The sequence below is a fragment of the Poecilia reticulata genome, chromosome 6 (genome assembly GCF_904066995.2).
Source record: "Poecilia reticulata chromosome 6, P_reticulata-male-v2, whole genome shotgun sequence".
Taxonomy (NCBI): Eukaryota; Metazoa; Chordata; class Actinopteri; order Cyprinodontiformes; family Poeciliidae; genus Poecilia; species Poecilia reticulata.
Window position 1 is genome coordinate 5,351,876 of NC_088835.1, and position 25,155 is coordinate 5,377,030.

General features: G+C 39.9%; 1 protein-coding gene and 1 long non-coding RNA gene across 2 annotated transcripts in view; one reads left to right on the forward strand and one right to left on the reverse strand.

Annotated features, from left to right (window-relative positions):
- Window positions 1–3,255: 3,255 nt before the first annotated feature.
- The window catches only part of LOC103465734 (copine-8-like), a 99,899-nt gene continuing 77,999 nt past the window's right edge, over window positions 3,256–25,155 (forward strand). The window contains exons 1-2 of the mRNA XM_017305451.2: window positions 3,256–4,077; window positions 20,971–21,011. Of these exons, the coding sequence (XP_017160940.1) occupies window positions 3,995–4,077; window positions 20,971–21,011 (124 nt within the window). The 5' untranslated portion in view covers window positions 3,256–3,994. The remainder of the gene's footprint in view (window positions 4,078–20,970; window positions 21,012–25,155) is intronic.
- On the reverse strand, window positions 13,768–15,382 carry LOC145551860 (uncharacterized). The gene is made up of 4 exons (XR_014087719.1): window positions 15,055–15,382; window positions 14,609–14,752; window positions 14,294–14,431; window positions 13,768–14,191 (listed from the first exon to the last, which is right to left on the reverse strand). It is a non-coding gene; the product is annotated as an uncharacterized LOC145551860 (long non-coding RNA).

Consider the following 25,155-nt stretch of genomic DNA (forward strand, 5'->3'; position numbering starts at 1 on the left):
GTTGAGCTCTGGTAAATGGAGGACAAATGACATGCACGTGTTTATCTCAGCAAGGTTCTGACTTGAAGAAGGAAACTGATGAGGCAACAATTATAGGAACAGCTGGAGCAGCTCTGTGCCCTACTCATTTGAAATCTGTTTGGTGGAGCAAAGTCACGAACACACTAGAAATGTGTGGAAGGAACAAAAAATAGTTGCGCAAATAATTGGAGAAAATGCTTTTTAAGCTGTGCTGTGTTGGAACAGATGGAAGAATTATTTGACATAGCCATAGAGGAAGTGATGAAACGCCTCCCCAGAAATATAGCTCATTTGTCAAATCACTACACCCCCAAGGAGTCTGACTTTGCAGTCTCTAAGTCATTTCACTACTTTCATTTTGCAACTGGCCACATCCAACACCTCTGAATCGCTCCCTGAGCCGCTGTAGACCGCTGATACGGCACTTGTTCTTTAGTCGGAAGCACTCAGCAGTAATTTTCTCATTTTGGCTCTTCAGCCATGTTGATTTCAGAAACGGCCTGACGGTCCCCTTTAGTTAATAAAATAAAGTGTTTTATATTTCAATCAAAGTCCTCAGGAGCTGAATCTTACGTGAAGACTAAACGTGAACCAAACAAATAAACACCTGCCAAGGACAAAAAGACGATTTAAAGTGTCGAGAATTTGATCTTTTCATGCATGTCTCTGATACACTTCCCCATTACTCCAAACTTTGCAACTCAGTCTCATTATTATTTCAATGAACAAGTGTTCAGAACAGCTCAGCAGATCAGTTTTGGCAGGCACCATTAGCGTAAAAACATGAAGACAGAAGAAGAAAGATCTCTCCCTGTATAGACTACCACTTGGAGTAGCATAGAAAACCCTAAATCAATCCTGCTGCCAGCGTTCCCTCAATCGAAGGTGAAGACGACCTCGTTTTAATCTCGACACCGGTGAGATGGGGAGAGATTCGGGCTTCTGTGAGAGCCTTGGAATGACTTTTTGAAGAGTCTTGAAGAGAAACATAACTGATGGCTTCCAAGAAAGATACAACTAGGAACAAATGTGAAATTGAATCACTCTGAGCACGTATGTGATGCTATGTCCTTAAAAACAGAGGGATTTAAAGAGGGATAAAAAAACAACTAAAATAGATACGTATGTCTTCAAGGAAAACACCAGGAGGTATGCTGTCTGCACAGATAGAATAGAAAATAAACAAGGAATTATGCTTCTGCACTGTCAAGCAAAAGATTTGAATTCTCATCAACTTGTTTGGACTCACCTTAAACAAGTGACTTTAACTTTTGGATAAAAAAAAAAAAAAAGTTAGTATTTGACCTCAAGCTCAAGCACACTTGGGTTATGTGGCAAGACAATTATCCAAAGCACACCAGAGGGTGCTGCTCTGGAAGTGTAAAGACCAAAAGAACATTTTAAAATCGTCTAGTCAAAGTCTGGATGACCTTATGACGACAGTTCATGTTCAAACCTCATTATAGTCAAACGAGGCTCCCTTTGAGAAACCCCCGGCAAATTTCGAGAAATGTCACCAGAGTGGGAGGGGCCAATAACAATAGAGGGGCGTGGCCAAGTTTGAGCGGAGGGTTGACATACCTACGTATTTATTTTCCAGACTTCTCTTGCAACTCTTTTTTTTTTTTTAAATCAACCAGCGATAAATCTAGCAACCATTTTATATTATTGGAGACTTTTGGCGACGTGAAAGCACAAATAAGATCCACTAGTGTTATAAAAATATTAATTTTACTTGAGAAAAATAGCTTTTTTCCCCCCCATTTGTACTGCAGTGTGAGCTGCAACATGTGCTGGGAGTGTAACTCCTGATTTGATCTATTAAGCAGGTGCTCAACCTGCTGGATAAACTGTCAGTCTGGATCCTCTATCAGTGTTTCTCAACCCTGATCCTCACCGCCCCCCTTCTCTGCATGTTTTAGATGTGCCACTATTCCAGAACAGCTGATTCAAATGATTGCATGACCATCAAGTGCTGCAGAAGCCTGTTAATCACCCAGAGATACAATTCAGGTGAGTGGCAGAAGGGAAATACCTAAAAGATGCAGGACAGGGGGGCAGTGAAGACCAGGGTTGAGAAACACTGCTCTAACTAATCCAAGATGACACCCATTCTGCTATAATTAGCTCTCAGGTTCATGCTGGGCTGGTTAATTGAGTTTGCTTTGCTCAGGTGGCTTTTGTCATTTGGCCACAGTTTGACTCTTTTTACCAGCCAATCATTTGTTTTTTGGTTGTTGTTGTTTTTAGATAAGGAGCTCAGTGTTTGTTTTTTTTTTAAAGAATGCCAGAGGAAGCTCCAGGGGATGCAGATCCTCATGTGGTCTTATAAAATTCTTAATTACTTTTGCTTTGTTAGCGCAGTAATTTTCACTTTCAGAAAGTCTATGACTGTAATCCATTTCAAAATGTTCTGGTTTGTTAAAGTGATTCTATTAACAAAGTTGGTTTCAACTTTACTCTGTAATCCAATCTTTGGACTAAATTTTCCTTTATTTCTAAAGCTTTGGGACGTAGTGGGGTTTTTTTGGAACTTAGTGGCATTTTATAGCACAATGAACTGTGTATGCTAGCTTCAGTTGTAAAAAAAATCCTTTATATATCAAATATAACTTAAAAGAAAATTGATTTAATAATTTAATGCTTTGAAATTAGGTCGCTGTCTCTTTAAAACATTCTGCTCTTTCTGAAACTCCACCTTCAGGAAGTCATCACAAAATTGCATATAAAACTGTTCATTATGTTGTGACACTACAATATGAGACAGATAATCTGAAAAAATCAATCTCTTCAACTGAAGAAATACACCATTTCAGAAACAACCAATCGTAGATTGACAGCGTAGAGCTGTCAATCTACACTGCTAAATGTGCTAATGGTGGAGAAATGCCTTAGCATTTGTAGCAGGCTATGTTTTGGTGAACCAACAGTAGCATAGCAGAAACATGAGTGTGATTGGCAGCGCTAAGACCCTCCCCTGGCTCTGATTGGTTGTTTCAGAAATAGTGGTGTATTTCTGCAGTTTGCACTGGGAGCACTGGAAGACAGCAGATGAACAGAAGTTAACTTTTTTTTCCAGATTATATATCTTATACTGTCATTACATAATGGTAATAAATGTAAAAAAGAGTTGCATGCTGCAGGTTTACCAACATTTTCATTTTTAACCCTCCTAAAGTGAACTTTTTACCCTGCTGTCTTTTTACCCTGCTGTCCACTGACCCCACATAAGCTTTTGGAAGTATATATATATATTTATGTGTGCGTGTTTGTCTGTGGTTTTGGGTACTGACAGTCTAACGGGACTTCCCTGCGGTCCTACCGTGATATCTGCCGCGCTCCTGTGTTGCGCTATGACCTGGAGGGTTCAATAATTGAAACATAAATAATTTGTTTTATAACATCATTTTTAAAAAATCATTGAACGACTGCCATGTTTGCATTATAACAAAAATTGTGTTGTGACATTTCACGTCCTCTTGACAAGCAGTCACCCCTGAGTCAGACCAGCCCCGTACGCAGCCTTAGGCTGGCTCTGACGGATGGATACGGGGAATTTCTACTCTCTGGTCGCGCTCTCGTGCGCGTGTTTGTGTGTCAGCACGTGGGTCCTCCCGCCCCCTTCCCCTCCATCATCTCTCCTCCGGAGCTCGGAGGCGCACAAAGACGCGCTGCAGCACCGTGTCCGTGTGTATGCAGCACCGTGTCCGTGTGTATGTGTGTGTATGTTTTTCTCCCCCCCTCCTCTCTCTCTCTCCGGTGTTTCATTTCCGCGCTTCCAGAAGAAAACACCGGTCTCGTTTGGGCTTAGTTACATTTGTTTTTATCAAAGTAATTAAACAGAACAAAAAAAAAAAAAAATCTTCTCTTTACCCCCTCCAACCCCCCTGTTCCCCCGACTCCCGCCTCCTCTCATGCCGCCGCTACGGCTCCGGAGAAGGGGCGACTTGTGACGGACCGAGCGGGCTTCTCCATGAACATGGCGTGCATCGGGGACGCGGACCCCTTCACCGCCGCGATACCTGCCACCAAAGTTGAGCTGACTGTGTCCTGCAGGTGAGTGCAAAGCCATGCGTGGAGTGTTGGAGGAACTCCCTGTGCGAGTAAACGCATCACTACAGGAACGCCTTTATGTCTTTATATAGCTGCGGAGGAGAGAGGTTTGTGGCTGATGGAGGCAAATGGATGTAAACGAGCATTTTTAGGAAGATTTGCTTTGGTCTAAATGACCCGCTGGATGTGAGGAAAGATGTTTTTAGCGTGCAGATATTCTCGCCGTGTTGCTGACAGCAGGATCGAGACTGAAGAGATTGCATGGAAACACACTGTGAGGTGTTGATGATGCACAAACACGCAGCTGCTGCATAAAGGAGTTTTGTTTCTAAACTGTTTAGTCGACGGAATCGTTTTTTTTTTGTTTGTTTGTTTTTTTTTAACCCCCCTGCCGAGCAAAAAAATTACTAACTGTTGGAAAACGAAGAGACACGAGAAGAGGAAAAGCAAGAATGATTGTCAATTTCTTGGAAAACTGTAAATTGGGGAGAGAAGCTTATAAAAATCTGTGCAACTCTATTTAAAACCTTTGCAGTTTGAACCGAAAAGCAGAAAAAAAATGTAAGAGTCTAATCAGATTCTGGTTATTGGGAACACCTCCAGTCCAGTTTGGGTCTGAGATGTAGAGGCGTGATGAAGAACTGTTCTGATCCAAACAGAAAACTCATGTATCTGGTAAATAACAATACAGTTAGCCTCGGAGCTAAAGCTGGGTAATGAATTACATTTATTTATTATTCAGGGTTTTATGGCTCATGAAAGCAACATAATTACATAAAATATGTTGTGATGAGAGCTGGATAATATTTAGTTCATCAATTCAACTGAAGCATATTTTATTTATCTCAAAGCGTAACTTTATGTTGTAACTCATTATTCAAGAGTCTTTACATAGGTGTTGTAGATGGTGATGGGAGGAAGGATCTCCTGTAGCAGTCCGTATCACAGTGATCTGCAGAAGCCTCTGTTTTTCTATGACAGTCTCGTGAAGAAACTCAGGGTTATACATAATTTTCTTCCCAACAACAGACCTTCACAGGTTTTTGTAGCTGATATGCTAAAGCTCCCAGAGACCAAGTGAGAAACTGCGGTGAATTTTGAATTGAAATTGATGGGAAAGAAAGAAAACAAGAACATGGCGCTCTGCTGTTGCTGTGGTTTGTCCAAAAATTGCGCATCTTCCCTACACATCTAAGTAATATTTTAGTGGAACAGCTCTGGATTCTAAGACAGACTTTGATCAAAATCAGGTGATTTTGCCTCTTGGTTGTGTCTGTCACTGCACTGGAAGCAGCACAAAAACGCAACAGTTGCAACATTTTGCTGATGAACCTTTATGCCAGTGGTCCTCAAACTACGGCCCGCCTCCACATTTGGTCCGGCCCCCTGAACAATACCAGAGAGCATTTAGATTTTTTTTTCATATACCATATTTTTCAGACTATAAGCCGCTACTTTTTTCGCTTTGAACCTTGCGGCTTTTCTTCAACCACCAGGGGGCTCTTTAGCAGGAAATGAATCATTGGAAGTCAAAATTGGAAATAAAAGAAGAAATTGCCCATTAAAACGGAATTAGGTTTTAATAAGGAATTGAAATTTGAGAATGTTGTTGATCAGTTAAATAGCATTGAGGGGAAAAAGAAGATTTTTTGTTTTTTTAAATAATACTGGGATCATTATGAGAATTTGAGGCATAGATATTAGGATCCAGTAGATGGCAGTAGTGCAACAATAATGGATGCAAGCTGCCATTGAAATCTAAAGAAGAAGAAGAAAGCGCCCATTTTCATTTAGCGTATGCTAGTAGCAGACACGAAGGATCAGCACTTTTACTGTTACAGTTACCATTCAGAAACTACCGTAATCAGTTCAGTTAAATCTAATCTTGGCAACTTTTTCTTTTTCAACCGTAATAAATGTGATATTCAATTGACCTGTTATGACTCAAATTGTGGGTGTCCGCCCCCCTTCTGTTGCTGCTGCTGCATCATTGTGGAAAACCTAGAGCGGCAGAGATATCTGCGGTTTGTAGTCTGGTGCGATTTATATGTGTATGTTTACTGTTTTTTTGTTGTTTTTTTTTAACTTTGGGGGTGCAGCTTATAGTCCAGAAAATATGGTATTTACTTCATAAAAAGTGTTATTTCCTGGATTTTTTCTGTGAAGAACCCAGAGAACGTTATTTGATTGTGCTTTCTGGAAAACAAATTTTTACATTTAGGCACTCCTGCAATCTTCACACTTTTTCTGTTACAAACTGACTCCGGCCCCCCACCAGAGAAGGGAAAAGTTATGTGGCCCTCACAAGAAAAAGTTCGGGGACCCCTGCTTTATGCGATCAAACAGAGCTGTTCGGGCAGTGTTGTAGGCTGTTACATTTTAGATTTCGTGGTATATTTGCACGGATTTCCCTTTGATTTTGCAGACTGACAGACGCCGAAGCGGTGGGGAAATCACCATGATGGGAGAAAATGAAAGAGGAAACAAATCAGAGGAGAATCGCAATTGATGTGTCATGAAAATTTTCTACAACTTCACGTTTCCTTTAAGATTTTGACCTACAATTAAAAGCATGTGTTGTGTTTCGTTTCTGTAATTGTCTTATTCTAAACACGTCAGGAAAAAAAAATCTTTATTATGTTACATTTTTCTGAATCAATTTCAGCCTCGTATGATTTCCTCATTAGCAAGAGGCTGTAAGCGGGGAACATTTGTTGAAATTTATTGTTTTATTGGCTGAACTGAGGGACTGAATGATATATTCTTTTATATATGTTACTTTCACACAATCTTAAAAAAAAAACTGTATTCCTCTTGGGTCTGGATTTCTGTGTGGTTTGATCACCGTCGTTTAGGCATAAGTTTTCCCTTTTTTTTTTTTTTTAAGCAAACAACAAACCCCCCTCCCCCCACAAATATTAACTACAAGTCACGTGTGAGATGTTTGCTGATCAAACCTACAAAGATTTTAAAGTACATTTTTATTAGTGACATTAAATCGGTGAATCATCGCTTGAGGTAACATCTCTGGGGGAAAAAAAAAAAACAAATCCTGAAAACGTCTGAGCAGAAAAAGTCAGCCTGGTAACGACCTTAATGGTTTGAGAGAGCCAGTGTGGACACTGCTTTGTGAAACAGAGCTGGCACCATCTGGGTGTTTTTTTTTTAAATTTTTTTTTTAAGGCATAGTAGGAGAAATGTTTATCTGAGCTGTGACTCATCTCAGTTTTCTAACAAACGCTGCTTTTATTCATGCAAGCGTAATGGATGAGCCCGGGCTTCCACGTCCTCCTGACTGCTAATAGGACGAATCCGACGGGAAATGGACAAAGAGCAGCCGAGCCGTTTTAATGGATGCAAAGGCATTTGGAGTCACACAGTCATTAGGCGATGTATTGTTGTTATGAGGAGACATATAGCAGCTCGAGCTCTTGGGAATTAAACTGGAGAAAGAGATTGTGAGTAGGAATCTAGCAAACTCCAGGTTTCTCTGGTCCAACACACCTGGAAGAAATGATTCAATAACCTTCTTGCAGTCAGGTTCTGTAAGCAGGGGTGTTCAAAGTGTGAATACCCCTTTGTGGCATTTGGACTTGATTTTTTTGTGTCTTTTTGATGCAACCCCTAGCGGTTTGTAACATCAAGATTGATACAAACTTGACCCGTTCAGCGCAGGTGGTTGTTGCAGATGGAGAATTTTTTCATTATTACCGACATGATTTTCCTACAGTGGAAAATGTAAAGTACGGCACAAAATCTTTATCTTTTTACAACCAAGCTTTTATAATAAATATATTTTTTTTTAATGGCTTTGTCTATAGAACACCTTTTACTAAGCCTTGACAGTAGTTTCTTTGCTTTCTTACTTTAAATGTTTCAGATTTCTAACAGGACAGTGTGTGGAGAGACGACTGTGCAGTTACCAGCCGCTGAGCACTGAACAACAGAATCAGTTTCAATCACGATGAATGTGAGATGGCCCTGAATGCGGCTGGAAACGCTATGAATCATTTAACTTGACACGGCTGTGAAACACCATTCAATCTCCACTTGTTTTTTTATTATTATTCATCCTCTCAGTCCTCTTTCAGCTGACACGTTTTCTTCAGATGCCAGTGTTCTCCTCTACACACCTGCATAAGTTAGCTGCTTGACAGACACGTCATCTGTAGCTTTTCTTTTTTTTTTTTTTTTTTTTTCTTACAGTGAGGAAAGAAGCATTTTTAGCTTCTCGAATTGTCACCCAACAGCCTCGCTAATATTTCTTAGCCTTCCCAGCTGGTGGGCGGTGTGATTCTCCCACTCTGACGTCTTTGTAAACTGCTAAGGCGTTCGAACTCGATAGATGCCGTCCTCCTTCACTCAATGAATCAAGACTCGTCTCGGGGCTCGTTGCTGGCCAAAACCAGCAGAGCTAACGGTCTGATTTAACTCCAGCCTGTTTGTACACGAACACGAAGCCATTCGACCCACGAGCGCCTTTCACTTCTGGTCCCACACACGCAAAGCTGCTTCATACATCCTGGCTGGATAGTAAACAGCAACCTTGCCAGGCATTTAGCACCGCAGGATCAAAAGACCCTTGGAAACCGTGGGGTCTGGGAGGCCGTGTAGTGTGGTGGGGTGGGAGGGTTAGGGGGCAGATGTTTGTGCAGAGAGACGTAGGTGCTTGCAGCGGCGTGACTGTCTACTGATCTGAGTGGTGCACAGCGTAGAGATAGCCGTGACCTTTGGACAACAAAAGGTAGGAAGTGTACTCCTTCTGAGAATTGACGTGTTCCGATGTGGCTGCATTGAAGCTGGTCTCTGACCTGCTGGGAGGTTGGTCGATGTGTCACAGCCAGTGCTGCGTTTTTCCAAAGGAAGGTTAAAAAAAAAAGAGCTGAAAAGATTTAATTCATGGGAAAAAGGGAATTTGAACTGTGTAGCTATGTTTGTGGTTTAGTTTTACATTGAGATAGGACAAGGCAAGGGTAATTGGGATTGAAAGGCAATTTTCATTAAAGATTTCTATGTTGGAGAAACATAGTTCAAAAGAGAAAACACAGTCCAAAATTAGGTCTTACAAACTTGTTTAGGTGTCATAGTGCACTTAATGTGTTTCCTATTCACACAAAATAAGCACATTTTTATACGTATGATTGGCCTGGGTATTGCCGTCCTGTGCTATTCTGCTTGATTAAAATCAACACTCTGGGTTTTCTCCCATTCACTTTGATTCGCCCGGTAGATTCTCTATCGAGCCAATCAGCAAACAAAGGGAGAGGTTGTGAACGATGACATGGATTTTCTGTGCTGTTGTAGAATTGTAGTCTGCCTGTCGTTTTAACAAAGGCAGCGGAGGAAGTGAACGAAGCCGTTCGGTCCACATTGGCCACACATCCAAATATTGAATTAACATTAACATCCAACGCAATTGGATCGGCTCTAACGTTAGAGACTGGGTAAGATTTAAAACCTCCAGGAAGCAATCGTTTCTCGATAGAGTCCAGACCTTCTGAATGAAGCAAAGCGTTGAACAAGGAGGTGGTTTTACCAGGCTAGATGGGTCAGAGTCACATGACTACAGACTGTACACATAGAGCACTGTCTTAAGGGACATGAGTACAGCGTTATCTTTGAAATAACTTCAGCTCATTGTTTCTGGTCGTCTTGTTGCTTCCTTTGATACTTGCCTTAATTGTAAAGTAGGACAAAACAGTGTAGATGTCTTTACATTTGCAGTTTGTAGTAGAATTGATCAAATTCTTTGTTTTTGTAGTTACTGTTGAATCTATAAAAGTAAGCAGCTGTTGACTTTGGAAAATCACACTGATTGTTTTGTGTTTTTTATAGAATCAACTCGACCACCAGAACCACTCTAATTTGCCAAACCGAATCAGATTGAAACATAAAAAAAAGCATTCAAAAAAACAAAAACAAAAAAAAAAATCAAGGGTTTCCAAGTCTTTGAACCCAGTAATAACTTTATACACACAAATAAAATGCTAGCACTGAGCTGGAGTAGAGCAATAAAAACAATGTCCTCAGATCTGATCAGCCCCAGTTGGGATTTGTGAACCACTTCAAGGCTCAGCAGGAGTCATTCTAAGTGGTTACATTAATGAGTTTTTTTTTTGAAGCAGTCATTTGGTGTAATTAATGCACCACCCTGCTGCTGGAGCTTCACCTGGTTACCCCAGAGAGCCGCGGTGGCTCCATTACGTTACTGACCGCCTCGCCCCATGCGCCTCTCCGCTCCCCCGGCTTTCATCTTTTGCATAGCCACTTACCTACATCTCTCTGATTGCAGCGAGGGGATTTGAAGGCATCATGATGATTAGTGTCCTGTGTTTGATGCTTTTCTGTTGAAGGAATCAGGGAATTTAATGTAGATTTATGCAGAACTTTTACGATACAAAAGATGCACAGAAATCTCTTAGACTTGGAAGATGCAAACTGTCTACATTGTAGAATTCATGTTGGAGTTAAAATACATTCAATGTTGTTTTATTCTGGTTAATGGATTCCATGTGGTATTACGATATCTTTATTCCTAAAGTGCATTTCCACTTGTTGGGCTTTTCTTAAAGCAGAGGGGTTTTTTGTCGGTTGGCTGCTCTGTAGTGTACTGGTGGGTATTAACACAACAAGCAACAGAAAACAGTAATCAATCTGAGAGAAGTAAATGTTGCTGGCTTTCAACCTCAGAAGACTTAATAGGCCATTTCCATTATGGAAGACTCTGAATGTTCACGTTCACTCTAACAGCAACATTTGCAAGTTCTGATGTAGTGAACGCTGCCATCTACTGGTGTGGTCCAAATGTCCAGCATGGAGAGGAGGACTGCTGACCTGGAGTGGCCTGCCAAAGGCTCTCCAGGCTGGGAGGAGAGCGATGGATCACACCCATCTACTGGTGGCTTTGTGCCTTACCAGAGGCATGAAACTCTGAAACATTTCTAAGTCCAAACCTCCATCTTGGATGGGAGGACTCTCCAATTTTTCTGAGATGTGTAGTCCATGTACAGTAGGACTTTTGGAGACTTCTTTTAGCATCTTGCAGTCCGATTTCAGGGTGACTGTGCTTGGACGGCCAGATCTGGGCGTATTTTAAATGTTTTTCACAGGTAGAGTTTAAAAAATTTTTTTTTACTGTTTGAAACTCTTTTGTAAACTTTTTGAAATCCCTTACCAGACGCAATCAGGAAACACACCAAACTAAATGTTTGAGGTTTAAACAGGGCAAACCGCTTTCAAAATTCTGAGTAATGATGTTCTAATGTTGCTCACTTGATCTGAAACAGAAATTTTGAAGTTATTTTCTTCAGTTTTGTATTCCTGTAAAAGCTATAAAAAAATACCCATTTGTTGTAAGTCATCCTAACTTTTCCACGTAACTGTATTTGATCACTCGTTTCTTTTTATAAATTTTTTTTGATAGTTATTTTTCTGGCTCCAACCATTCAAAGCCAAGCATGGCTACTTCAGTTTTTCTTTTTTTCAAAGAGCACATGAATGCATCATGCCCTGATGGATTGGAAGTCCCCCCTCCATCTCCTTGCCTAGGTATTTAAAGCTGCAGTTGCTGTTTTTAGGTAGCCGTGATGTAACTGGTGGGACTTCAAATGTAATTCTGGTGTTGAGGAAGGACCGCTGCCGTAAATGTTTGATGAAGGATGAGGCACTCTGCTCGCACCGCCCCGGCATTTTCCCAGGCTGCCCGTGGAGGAAAGGGCTTTTTAAAGTGTGACTCGTCTCTGTCAGGGCCAGGTGGAAGCCCCCGGGTGCAAATGAATCATAGGGAGGTTACCACAGAAGAAGTGTGTGCTGCCTGCCCCCCACCCCACACACGCACACACACAAACAAACCGTTTTTCCCCTTTCCTTCTTGATGTCTTGTTCCATTCACCCTACCACACTGAGCCATCTGGGTACAGTATTCTCAGGGTTATAATAGTTTTGGGTTTTTAGATTTTATTTTGTTGTGACTTTTTGTTTGTCTAATTCAGTTAAATGTAATAAGTTTTTAAAGTGTGTTTGCTAGATTTCGTTTGTTATTATTGACTCCTGAAACACTAGTGGAGCCATTGTCAGTCAGTTGCTACGGCAGCGGCTCTGGGTTTGCAGTCGCCATTTTGTGCCACTAGGAGGAGTCTGGAGTGCCGTAATTTGTGAACGGTAAACTGCTTGGGTGCTTCAGTTCGAAAGGCTGATACATTCATAATCACAAAAACAAAGGATATCATATCTGTAATTTCAGTATGTTTTACTTTTATAAATGCATGGTATAGTTCCAGTTAGTTTTCATTTAGTTCAGTTAACGAAAATGTTTACTCAACTTCAGTTTTTTTTTTTACTTTTTTTTTTTTTTACTTTAGTTAACTATAATAACCTTGAGTATTCCTCTGTCTCGGGCGTTTATCCCTTTTGGCAGTGGCCGACGTCTCCCACTTATCGCTCCTGCACAATCTCCTGGACTGTCCGCCGGCGATGCAAAAAAAAAACAACAAAAAAAACGCAACCTCAATATTATTGTCATGTATTTATGTATTTAAGGTCTGAAAGCTGGAGAAGGGCCAGTGGGCGTTGTCTGACAGGGAAGCAACAAAGCGTGGCATTTCACCATCTGGGCCACACAGGGATCAGCACAACACGAGTGCCTGATCTAGATACATCACTAGCCATCAACGGTCTGAGAAAGCTCGCCGCTTGTTACACAGGACAGGACGTGCGACACAGCGCTCGCCCCGCAGCTCTCTCTCGTTCTTGCGCTCTCTATCCTCCTCCGTCTTCGTGGATCTTGCAGTAGAGCACAATATGGACATAGTCAAGCTGTTGTGATTGCTGTCTTTAGGATTACAAAGAACCGACCTTCAGAAACTCTGCAGCAGCGTGACGAAGTATTTTCCCCCACAAAGATTTTCTCCGTTTTCACTTTTTAGTCATTCATAAAAGCTTCCGATGACCAAACAGATTTTATATTTGACAAAGATGCAAAGGATTCTGATGATTAAAGTTTGGGTATGTAACTTTCCCCAGGCCATTTCGAAACCTTCGGTTTTGTCATCCACAGAAAATATTCCACAAAGTCAGGATGTTTTTCCATCAGTCTTTAAGTACGTTACGTCAGAAGCGGTTTTCATCTTGTAACTCTCCCTTAGATGCTTTTCTACCCCGACTCTTTCTTACTGCTGACTCATGAAGTGAGTCGAGGCCAGCGGATCTTCACCAGGTATTCTTGGTTCTTTGCTGACCTCCTGGATGACTCATCTGCGTCCTCTTGGTGTAATTTTGGTACGGCCACCACACCTGGAACGGTTCACCGCCGTTCAGCCCAGGTGAAAAAAGTATACTTTTATCGATGTACTTAAACTGTACTATTTTGGAACAACTAATTTTGTGCTTAGTATACTTTAGTAGTATTTAAATAGTATTAAATTACAACTAATAGTATATTTTAGTATACTATTTGTGCTTTTTTTGGAACAACTTCAAGTGTACTTGGAGTGTACTTAAAGTATACTTTTTAAATATCATATTTCAGAGCTTTATTATTATATTTTGATATAATTATTATATTTTGAGTGTAATAATTCTGTCTCAGAATCATATTAATATACTTCAAATATATTTTAAATATACTAATATATTAGTAATGTATTTAAATTATACTTCATTTTTATTTTTGATTTCCTGCTATTGATAATAAACTACAATTTTAATTACTCATGAAAGTTTTTATTCCTATGTACCTATTTTGTACATTACATGCATAACTACACTACAGTACTTACATTGTTTTAGGATCTTTATGAACTTTACATAAATGATCAGTTTACACATCAAAAGTTAACATATGAACATGAAAATTTAAGTGTGACAATAAAACATGACAGTGAGGATCAACAACAGAACATTGCCGTTCACTGCACCTTACAGGAACCAACAAAAAAGAACAATAGAGCAATTAAACAGAGAAAGCATTTGTATTTAAAGAGATCAGAAAAATGGCAAATAAAAAAAGAATACAATTTTAAGACGTTGTGGACTCGCCATGTATGTGACATTATAAGAACTGATGATGATTGGGACCGGATGCCTGGGGTGGAAAATCATTTCTGGATGTTTTCTTTGCCTGTTAGAAGTTAGAAAAAAAATAGTCAGCAATGTCATAGTCAGTTGATGTTGGCATTAACTATGAAGCTGTTTTAAGTGTGGACTTAAGGAGACAAACTACCTTAAAATCTTTCCATCCATGATCTGAACACACTGATCCTTGCAGGGTGGTGAGGGGGGCTGGTGGTGCCCATCTCCAGCAGCCATCAGATGAGAGGCAGGGTTCACTCTGGACAGGTCACCAGTCCATCACAGGGCCCTGAAAGCCAACAACAAATTAAAAAAATTAAAGATAAATGTTAGATTAACAAGAAGAGAAAAATTATTTCCAGTTATCTTTAAATCAAATTATGTTTATTAAGCACTTAGTGTTGGTAACACAGCAGTTTTTGTTGTTGAAAATGTAGCTAACTCCTCATTGAAAAAACAAACTTACATCATGAAGACAATGTGGAGGTTCATCCTTAGAGCTGGTTGGTGATCTGGTGGAGTCAGAGCTTCTTCTGAGACAGAAAGTCTTTAGGTTTCCTAACACCTGATTTCTCTGGCTTCCTCTTTCATCTTCATTTGCTTAGTTAGACTGCAAACATATGTTGAAGATAAAAACATTGATGAACGAGTTGGAACAACAACCACCTCACAATATCAAAGTCTCTGGTTCTTATGGAGCTTAATTAAAACCAGGTTAGTTTATGAATTAAAGTATAAGTCGCAACAAACAGCCTCCATGCAGTTATAACATGAAGCTGAATGATTGCTATAGTAATAATCATACAAGTCACAATAAAATTGATAAAATATGTATTTATGAAACCAACGTAAGTTATATATCTTTACTGCTCTGTTTATAATTAAATGAAGATAATTAATAAGCAAACTTACCACCAGCTAGCAACACTTAGCAGCCTTCGTCCCCCGGGCTCCTTTTGTGACACATTTCATTTCCATCGGTTGTTGTCTAACTCGGACTAGGACGTCACCAGCTTGAATTTACCAAAATTAGTAACTATTGTCAAGGCTCTCTCTTCTCTTTGTGGTGTTTTTTAAATAAATGAAAGTGTGAAATACCGCCACCATCTGGTCTGGAGTATGAACTGGAGCTAATGCCGTTGATTATAAGGTTTTACATCACACATCTGAAAATTAATTGGGTACTTTCTTAAAAATTACATCATGATTATCCTTTTATAATTGTATCCAATTTTAATAAATAAAAGATTATTAAGGCACTTACAAATTCATACATATTCATTCATATTTTGTTCACTTACAGTATACTTTTATTTAATAAAAGTGTATTTTGGTACAATTATGTTTAAGTGTGTTTAAAGTACTAATTTTGAAATTGGTACAAGTGTATTTTTAGTATACTTCAGATATACTTATAGGTAGTACACTTAATAACTAGTATACTTAAAGTGTACTTTCACAAATGTAAGTATGTTTGAAGTATACTTTTTTTCACCTGGGTGTGTTTTGTCAGTTTGTGAATAACGTCTCTCACGCTGAATAACCAGTGTCTTTGCAACCCTTTAAAGGCTGACTGATAAAAATAAATGTTTAATATCTGCTCTTGAGTTATTTTTGATCTGCGGAAGAAGAAATCTGTTAGTACAAACACAGTTAAACACTGAAATGTTCACACCCCTGGCAGATTTAGGTTTAAGATACTCTTTTTATTTTACTAATATGTCTCTTCTGACTTGAAAGTTATTTTTAATGTATCCGTCTGCTGTAATTTTAATTGAGTTAATTGCAATTAGTCACGTTTCAATCAAAAACCGGACAAAGTGCGCTTAATTTTCAATTCAGAATATATTTTAGTACTAAATTATTGAATAAATCTAGATATTACAATTATTTTTAATCTGTCATTTAGGTTATTCAGCTTTCAAGCGTTAAAGGAAACGTCTGTGTGTTTAGCATTGAGATGCTACTTAAGGCTTGGATAGCTCTGCTAATAGGCCAACTCCTTTTAGCACAACTTAAACTAAAAGTTGTTCGAGTTCAACTTTTTGCCCTCACTTCATGAGTCGTCTTTTCCAGCGCCCCTCAGTTTGTTTTTTGAAACAAAAATGAACCTCCAATTTAAAGTTTCAGACTTTTTTGTATGTAGAAAACAAGCAAACAAGAAAAACACCTCGATCACCGAAGATAAATCATATAAAATACCAGTAGAGACGTGCAAAGTTCTGGTCTGCAATTATAAAAAGGGGTTTCCAATAGTTTTATGGAAGAGCATCAGCATCAGCATGCCATATCTTAAAATGTTAGATTGTTTTAATAATCTTTCACGCGAGTTCCAAACCTGCGTACTCTTAAGATTATCAGCTCCTTAAAGCTCAGTCTCATCTACGTTTCTCCAGCTGTGTCCAAACAGTGTTTTGTAAATCCTTCCATATGTGCCATCTCCAGCGTGACATTTGTGAAGGCCAGTGTGAGAAACGGCTGAAATGTTGAAGCAGTTCCCTCATTGTGGGAAACATTAACTCCTGTGGGACCGGCGGTCTTCTTTCTGACATTTCTGTGCTGCCATCCTGCCCAGGCTGCCAAGTGATGGTGAGGACCAGGTTGTCTTGACATCACTTTGACAAAAAAGTTTCTCATTCAAAAAGTTTTTGATTCATTTCTTGCATATTGCTTTTGGTTTTCTTTCACATATTTAAATGTATATTTTTAATGCTTTATTTTGTATTTAATGCTCTTATTTATAAATTGTAATGCTTTTGTTGTCAGAAAGCCAAAGGTTTGAGAATCTGACTGAAAAGAAGTTAGCTAAAAATGATTGGGTGTTAAAAGGACAGTATTACGTAAATCGACTTATTTAAGGTTTACATCATGTTATAATATCATTCCTTCACCTGAAACATACCTGGAGTGTCGGCTTGATTTTATCATGAATGTTTGACAAACCCTTTAATCTCCATGGCAACCATACAGCTGTGCAAAATTTCTGGCTGGACCTAACTTCGCCTTCTAGACACAGCTCTTCTTTGGAGCTGCAGTTTCCAAGCTTTCCCTGCGATTCCCCCGCTCAGCTCCTTCAGACTAGCCAGCAGCAATTAGCAGCAAACACCTGGAACTGCACATCTGCTGAGCTCATTGTAGGAGCTACCTCTCAGTGAAACGCTGGTGAAAACATTAAAGGGGTAATAGAGGAGCCATGTTGTGATGACTTCCTGAAGGCGGAGCTTCAGAAAGAACTGAAGTTTTTAAAGAAACAGAGGCCCAATGTCAAGATGTCAAATTACAAAGTCAAATTTATTTTAAGTTGATATATATTGCATTTTTAACAACTAAAGTGCATAAAGTTACTTGATTGTGTTATAAAATGACAACACATAAAACTGCCCCTTTAGTACTTTGACATACAGAGGAGTTCATGAAGGTCTCAAAGAAAGCAAAGTGCCCAGGAGCTATGGCTGCAAAACAAGCCCAAATCATCACTCTTCCTCCACCATGCCACAAACCTAGTTGCAGGTGTTTGTTTTTCTTTTAGCTTAAACTCTGCTTTAGTCTCATCCCTTCAAAGTCATCTGGTTTATTTAGAGGCAACTTTAAATTTTTCTTGGGGAAAAAAAGAGACTTTTAACTTGTTCGGTTTAAATCCAGGCCCATGCCAGGAAACCAATCCATGTCATTAATATGTATTTATTTGGGCTTGTATGTAACTCTTCGGGGTTTTTTTTCTTTCTCTGTGTATTGCACACTTTGAGCTTTGGGTGAATTCACTAAGATGTGTCCAGTAGTCAGAAGATTAGAATTGAGCTAATTTTTGCAGCTTTGAATAATCTTCCTCACTGTAGTGACAGATTTGAAATAGTTTAGAAAGAACACTATAATCCACTCCAGACTGAGTTCCGGTTTTTGCTTCTGTGGGGTCTCTGCTGAAGTATTTCCATTTTGGCTTTGTGTTAATACAAGACTGTATAAACCTTTTTAAACTAATCTCTCAGTCCTGAATTATATTACGTTGCCTTTATGAGTAATATTTAACATCATAACTTAGTGTCAGAACAAAAGATTTGAAACTTGGTGTCAATTTAATACATTTCCTGTAACTTTATGCATGAGGCAGACCGCAAAGGGAGGCATTTTAAAGCAGCAGGGAGGTAATTATTGTCATTTATATATTTTATTTTAAATGTAGGCCATCATTTAGGTGTGAGTGCAGACAAATTAAATCTAATCTTAGCAATTTAATTAGCACAAAGTTTGATTTAACTCTGTTGCTGCAATTTGCAGTTGAGTTCTATTAAAATAAATTAAGCTTTGCTGCGTGATCATTTAATCTTTTCTATGATTCATACCATCAATTTTAAATTCAATAAAGCACCGCAAGAAAATGTGCTGCTGATATTATTTTATGTGTCGGAAATTATATGAGTTGTCTGCTAATATAACTCTGCTGGTTGATGATCTTATGATAATATTTAGTCACACTTATAATAATACACCCTGAAAGAAGATAATCTAATAACCTTCCATACTAATGTGATAACAAATCTAAGAAGTTGGCTAATTATGCAGCTATTCTCTCGTCTTATGTCTTAAGAGAATAAATAACTACATTGTGTGGCTGAGATTCTGTGTCAGTGGCTCATTTCTGGTCTCTGCTTATGTAAAGTCATTTGACTTGTCAAGTCAATTGTAAATTTTCATTTTAAAACTACTACCAACAATGATCAAAAATCTCAATTTCTTCCCAGACTCCCTGCTATGATCATCCATCTCTTATTCACAGAGACAGAGGTGACGTCACACTGTGTGTGTGAGGAGCCGGCGTAAAACAGAAATCTCCATGTGTGTCGCCGTCTTCCATAATGGGCATTAAAAGCTAAAAATAATCATAATAAAACGGAATGGTTTTGCTTTTAAAAGTTCAACTTTCCTGTTATTGTTGAGGTTTTGCACCTTCTGTGGAAGCAGCAGTGTTAAAGAAGTACTGACGTACAGTCTCTCCCTGGTTAGTGGATTTCTACACCGTATGTCTTTCCTCTGACTTCCTTTTCAAACACCTCACTGATTCGTGTTGAGTTATTTAGAATCAACTTTTACACCAAAGAGTGTTGGTGTTGATTTTGGGTTTCTGACTAATAATTTTAGGTTAATAGCTTTCAGGCCAGGATGAAGACAGCAGATTTTATTCTGTTTACTCATCACTGAATGCTTATGGGAGTACTGAACAAACTGGACCGTACTAATAGGCATACTACCTTTGGTTTGTAGATGAACCTGATTTAGAACACAGAACTGTATCCTCGTCCATGGTACCTATGGAACATGGTAATTATACAAGTTTTTAATATACATTTCTTTGTGTAAACACAACATATTCAGTTTTTTTCCATGAAAATAATTTTCTTAGAAAATCTGAAATCATTTTTAGCACTAACCACTAGGGGATCACCGATTGCAGTTAATTGGCCGATCACTGTTCTCCAAAAAGCCTGACCTGCCGATTCCGGTTTTGGACGATTTTGTCTGAAAATATAGCAATAAAGTCACTAAGTTGGCAACAGTGGACGTGGATGTGCAGACATGACCCTGTGGGCGGGTCAGTTAGTGGCTGATTTTGAGATGCTTCATCTTGAGTCAGCACACAGCTTCAGTTGTTAAAGCGAGAAAATAGTGAACAGCCCCAAAATCTGGGTGTAGTGATAGACTTAGGATTAAGATTCCAGGATTAAAGTACTAGTAGGGCAGAACCAGAACCAAAGATGGATAAGCAGCATTCAGCTTCTATGAACCACAAATCTTTAACAAACGTCTAGAAAACTTTAAAAAGTTGAAACACAGTTCCTTTAAATCAAGAATAAAACCCCACCTGATTAGAGTTCCCTTATATTAGTAGTAAGTGGAACATTGACTGAAATATTTGATAATTCTGATTATGTAATGTGAAAATGTAATATTTATTGTGTTACGTTTTTGTGATGTAAAAAACTTTGAACTGCCATGTTGCTGAAATGTGTTATACAAATAAACTTGACTTATTTGTAAAGGTAGATAAGATCAACAGTTAAGATTTTATCCATTGATCTCCCAAAGTGAAGGAAATCAGGGTGGATTTATCGGTGCTACCACCCGTAAACGGAGTTCTATCTGTTATTAGCTTGGATTGCAGTGAGGTTGCACTGCTTCTGGAGCTCAACCCCAAGTGGCCGTTCATGAAATGCTAAAAATTTAAGGGCTGCCACTCAAGCCTGTGCTCATTTCTCCGCCTTAGGGACTGGTAAAAGTTCATAAATTTTTATCCAACCAGACAGGTCTCTCTACCCTAAATCGGAGCTTATCCACGATTTCCTTTCCGTCATCTCTCGGGTGTTCCGATCCTTCCAAACCTGTCAATCCAGACCTCTGTCAGCACTGAGGTCCGTCTCCACTGTAATAGGACCCACAGCTTCATTTATTTCTCCTAGTGTACAGAAAGAAAAAAAAACACAACTGGAGTGCCATGTAAATTTCATGGCATCCTCTGCTGTTGCTTCTAGCAAAGCGAAGAGTGCAAAGAGAGTGAAAAATAGTCCCAGGACTGAAGTTCTGTTGTGGTACGGCTGAAATATGCATAAGCTCCACTGTAAGCTTGATGTTGTTGTCTGCTTAACGTTGCTGCCTAGATGATTGGAAGAAAAGGCTTTTGTTAATGAAGTCAGAAGAGGATTAGGAGTAAACAAGTTGTCAGGGTCAGCGAGGAAGCTAATTAGGAGAGTTTTAATGATGTAATAACTTCCTTTGCTGTGGCAGGAGAGAAGTGTAATTAATTTCTCTGTCCGTGTGTGTCTTTGTTCTCTTCAGGAACCTGCTGGATAGAGACACCTTCTCCAAGTCTGATCCAAGTAAGCTTCTCCCCTTTATCTGTTTTCCTAGTCCAACCTACTCCCCCAGACACACACACACACACGCACACACACACACACACACACGCACACACGCACACACATCATCAACAGGTCCTCAAAACAGCTCTCAGCAGGTCTTACAAACACATAAAAGCAACCTGTATGCGTACATTTTAGCAGACAAACTGGCGCCACATGCCAACACGTTTTAACTTCTGAGTAAAATTAGGCTGGCATTCACTGCGAATGGACACACGTGCACCCCCACACGCACGCACGCACACACACACGCACACGCACACACTTTACCCACAGATCCACACTGTTTGGCCTGTGTGAATCAGTGGGCATTTGCATATGTCAGGGGTCGTATTCGTCACTGTTCTCTGCTCTCAATGTGAGTGAGGAGAACCAGATCACACACACACACACCGACCTCACTTGCACAGACACACACCTCACTCGCTTGGCTGTTTTAATTTGACTACTAGTCTGGCTTTTTTAAAAGGTTTTGATCTACACCTTCATTAAAGGTGCATTCACACCAGCTGTCTTTAGTTCGTTTTAGTTGAACTCTCGTTTGTTTGCCGAGAAAGTTTGGTTCGTTTGGGGAGGTGTGAATGTAAATCAGACTGAATGTGTTCTGTGTGTCAAAAACGCATCCAACACATCCAACGTGTCAAGTCGGACGCTTGATGTTGTGCGTCAAATTCACTCTTGACTCTCGTCTGAGCAAGGCGTGGAGGAGCCTCTTGACTTTTGCCTTTTTTTTCCCTCTCTCGCTCTCTTTGTACAATGGTGGATGAATTACGGAGAGTGTCACAGCTCAGCTAGCGGTAGCTTTATTCACTGAGAGCATAAAATGGCATCATCAGGCTCCTCATTGCCCTGTTTGAATTCACAAGACAGTTCATAGGTGTTGTGCATTTGAGTTTCACAGCCTGGCTGTGGGTTGATGAGGGTCACTTTGTGCACCATTTTCATCTCACCTGAGCCCAGTTTGATGACCTGCTGATCCTCCTCAGTGCCTCAATCTCCTAGCAGGACACCAACTACAGACCACTACATGACATAGCGAAGTCTCTCTGATTGTTTGAAGCTACATCTGCAAAGATTCAGATTTTCCAGCTGCAGCGTTGGCTACGTTGGACGTGCTTTGAACGCTCTAAACGCTTCATACGCTCAGCAGAAGACACATTTTGGGACGCACCATGAGCCTTCTTGCAGCGCCCTCAGATTTTGCATGTAAACCAGACGCCTCTAACACTCAAATCGTGTTCGGTCTGAACGTAGCATAATCAAACTCTGACGTAGACCAAAAGCTTGAACTCTGGTCCGCCTACAAACCTGTCTTGGTTTGGTTGGAGGGAAGTCTGGTGTAGTACAAATGCATATATGAGAGCCAAGCGGATTAGAGACCGCTAAAAGGCAGGAAGTGGACTACAACAGAGGGCATTTTGGGTAAACACAACCATAATAAACGCGACTTTCTACCGCTAGCTGGAGAAACGGCTCATGGTCTTTTGCTAAAGACAAGCGAGAAATCCTACAACCACTAAAATCTGACGGCACTATTTTTATTTACATTTCATGAAGAAGAAAGTCACGCTCTGTGTCTTTCTTCTTCATAGGTTTTTGTGTCGTGTTTCGTTCAGTAGTTCTCGGTGCAGCGCCACCACAGGTGATGAGGTGAACAGGTTTTTGCTTTATTTGACACAGTGCAGTGTGACAGAAAACTGCAGCAGCTTAAAATTTCACAAATGTTGCAACTTCGGTCCCCAATCAAACCGAGTTCACCGGACTATCAGGATTAAAAACACCCTAAGATCTCAGGTTACAATAATGAGATGTTCCATTACTTGTTATCTTGCTTCCCTCAATATAGAAAACTTTCATCTAGAGACTCACATCCTGACACGGATCTCTGTCGTCTGGTTTGCTTCCTTCAACTTGTTCGCAGTTGACTGGCCAACATTTAAATGAAGCATTTTTTGTTGAATGCATAATAAGCCTGCTTGAATTGGATTTCCTTTTTTTATATCCCCAGTGTTATGAGGTATGAAACAAAGCCATCTGCCGTTTTGTTTTTGCCCATTTTTACTGTAGAGGATGTGTTTATGTGAGTCCAGTAAATAATATCCCCCAGTCGCTTAGAGCCATTCTGGTTTTAGGGGTCACAGTCTGTCATTTTGCATACAAGTCAACTGTCCTAAATCTGCATTTGTATGTATCTTATTCATGGAAATTCTCAACTACAATAACAAAAATGATCTAATATGCAATGGCTGACATCAGGGTGGTTCAAAATACGGATTTTTAATATCTGACCCTTTTTTAATCGATTTATGATTAATCGATCACCAAATTAATTGATGATTATTTCAACAATCGATTAATCACAATCGTTTCAACCCTACTCTATAACAATTCGTCTCATAGCCATACCATTCTAATTCATATGTCACATAAGGTTCCACACAAACGCCTCTCCTCAGTCCTATTCAAGATTTATGGTAATCCCTCGTTTACATCGGTCACTCCTGCGTTTCCGCTAGCAACCCGGACAGCTCTGTCAGACGCTGCCGTAGCTACGATTATCGTGGCCTGAGCTGCTGTGAGCTGTGTGGTTGGTTGCTGGTGAAGCCAAAAACTGCAGAGCTCCCAGAATTGTGGATTGGACCTTTAAATGTCAGATGGTGGGAAAGGAAAGGAGGATGAGCATCCCTGCCCGCCCCAACGCTTATCCAAGGAGGCACTTGTGCTGCGTCCATGTCTCTGCTCTGCTGACAGCACTGGCCCCAGTCACACAGCATTAGACTGCCTCGACAGAGCCGCGCACACACACACTCACTACCGCAGACACACACATACATACATCTCAGGCCACCGGCAAGCTCACAGACCTTATTCATATCAGCTTATAAAGCTGAACAGCATTCCAGTGTTTTCCTTTTTTGCATGTTTGTGACTATGTGCGTGTGTGTGTGTGCGCGTGTGTGTGCGTGTGTGTGTGTTTCATCCCTTGTGTTTGCTTCAGCAGACTGGAAAAGGGCATTAAGCAGACAGAACCCTGTCAAAGTATGTATGTACCTTCTGTACTGCCTACATTGTAGCAGTAAATATAGCCTGGAGTAATCTGGAAAACAAGGTTTTAGGTGGAGAACGCACCACTATGTGTGCCATGCATCTACTGCTGTTCACAGATATTGTTTTTGGCCTTTGTTAGTAATGCAAGTTCTATACCTCAATCAGTGCTTTATATGATGTAAATGTGGCAGCGTGTCCAAACTAGCTATCAAGCTATCCAAACCATTCTGGCCAAATGCAAAAAAAAAAAAAAAAGTAATCCGTAAAAAATAAATGGTTGTGCCACACCTAAAATTTGCAGTAACTGTTGCATCAGATATTGGCCCACTCTTCCTTGTGGAATTGTTTCATTTGAACAATGTTGGGTTTTTTCTTATGAACAGCTTAGGTTTCTGAATTTCTATTTTAAGGCTGACCTTTTTGTTACTTTTGGTCAGGAGTGACTAAAGTATTCTACAAAGAACAAATACCTAACTTTTGCAAAAATATGTTTTTTACATATTTGTCTGAAAAACATGCACCGCTGATGCACCAATCAGAGCAAGGAGGAGTGGTTTAGCTCTGTCAATCAATTTTGTGTATGTGCTGCTAAATGTAGAAATGGTGGTCAAACAACAGTCTTCGGTAGCCATGCTAACTAGCCTGACTATTCATTATTCTATTATAATGCACCTGCTGTAGTGTAGCAGAGAGAAAGTGGGGAAGAATGTGAGCAGCGCATACACAAGCATAATTGACAGCGGTAAGGCCCTCCTCCTGGTTCTGGTTGGTTGTTTCTGGCGGAGTGGAGTATTTCTGCAGATGACAGCATGACTATCGAGGGAAGGCACAGGAGCTCGATTTTTTTCCCCCATGGATTTTCTGTCTTATGCTGTCAGGACTTAATGGTAATTTTAACTAATATGTAAAAAGAACACATTTTTTATTGTAAAAAAATTCCATACTGTAGAATTAAGTGCTTGGACAGTCTAACCGGTCTGCAGCTGCTCAGCAATTTGTGAGTCAGATGCGCTCCGACACCTTTCTATCAACATGCATTAAGATTTTCAACAGC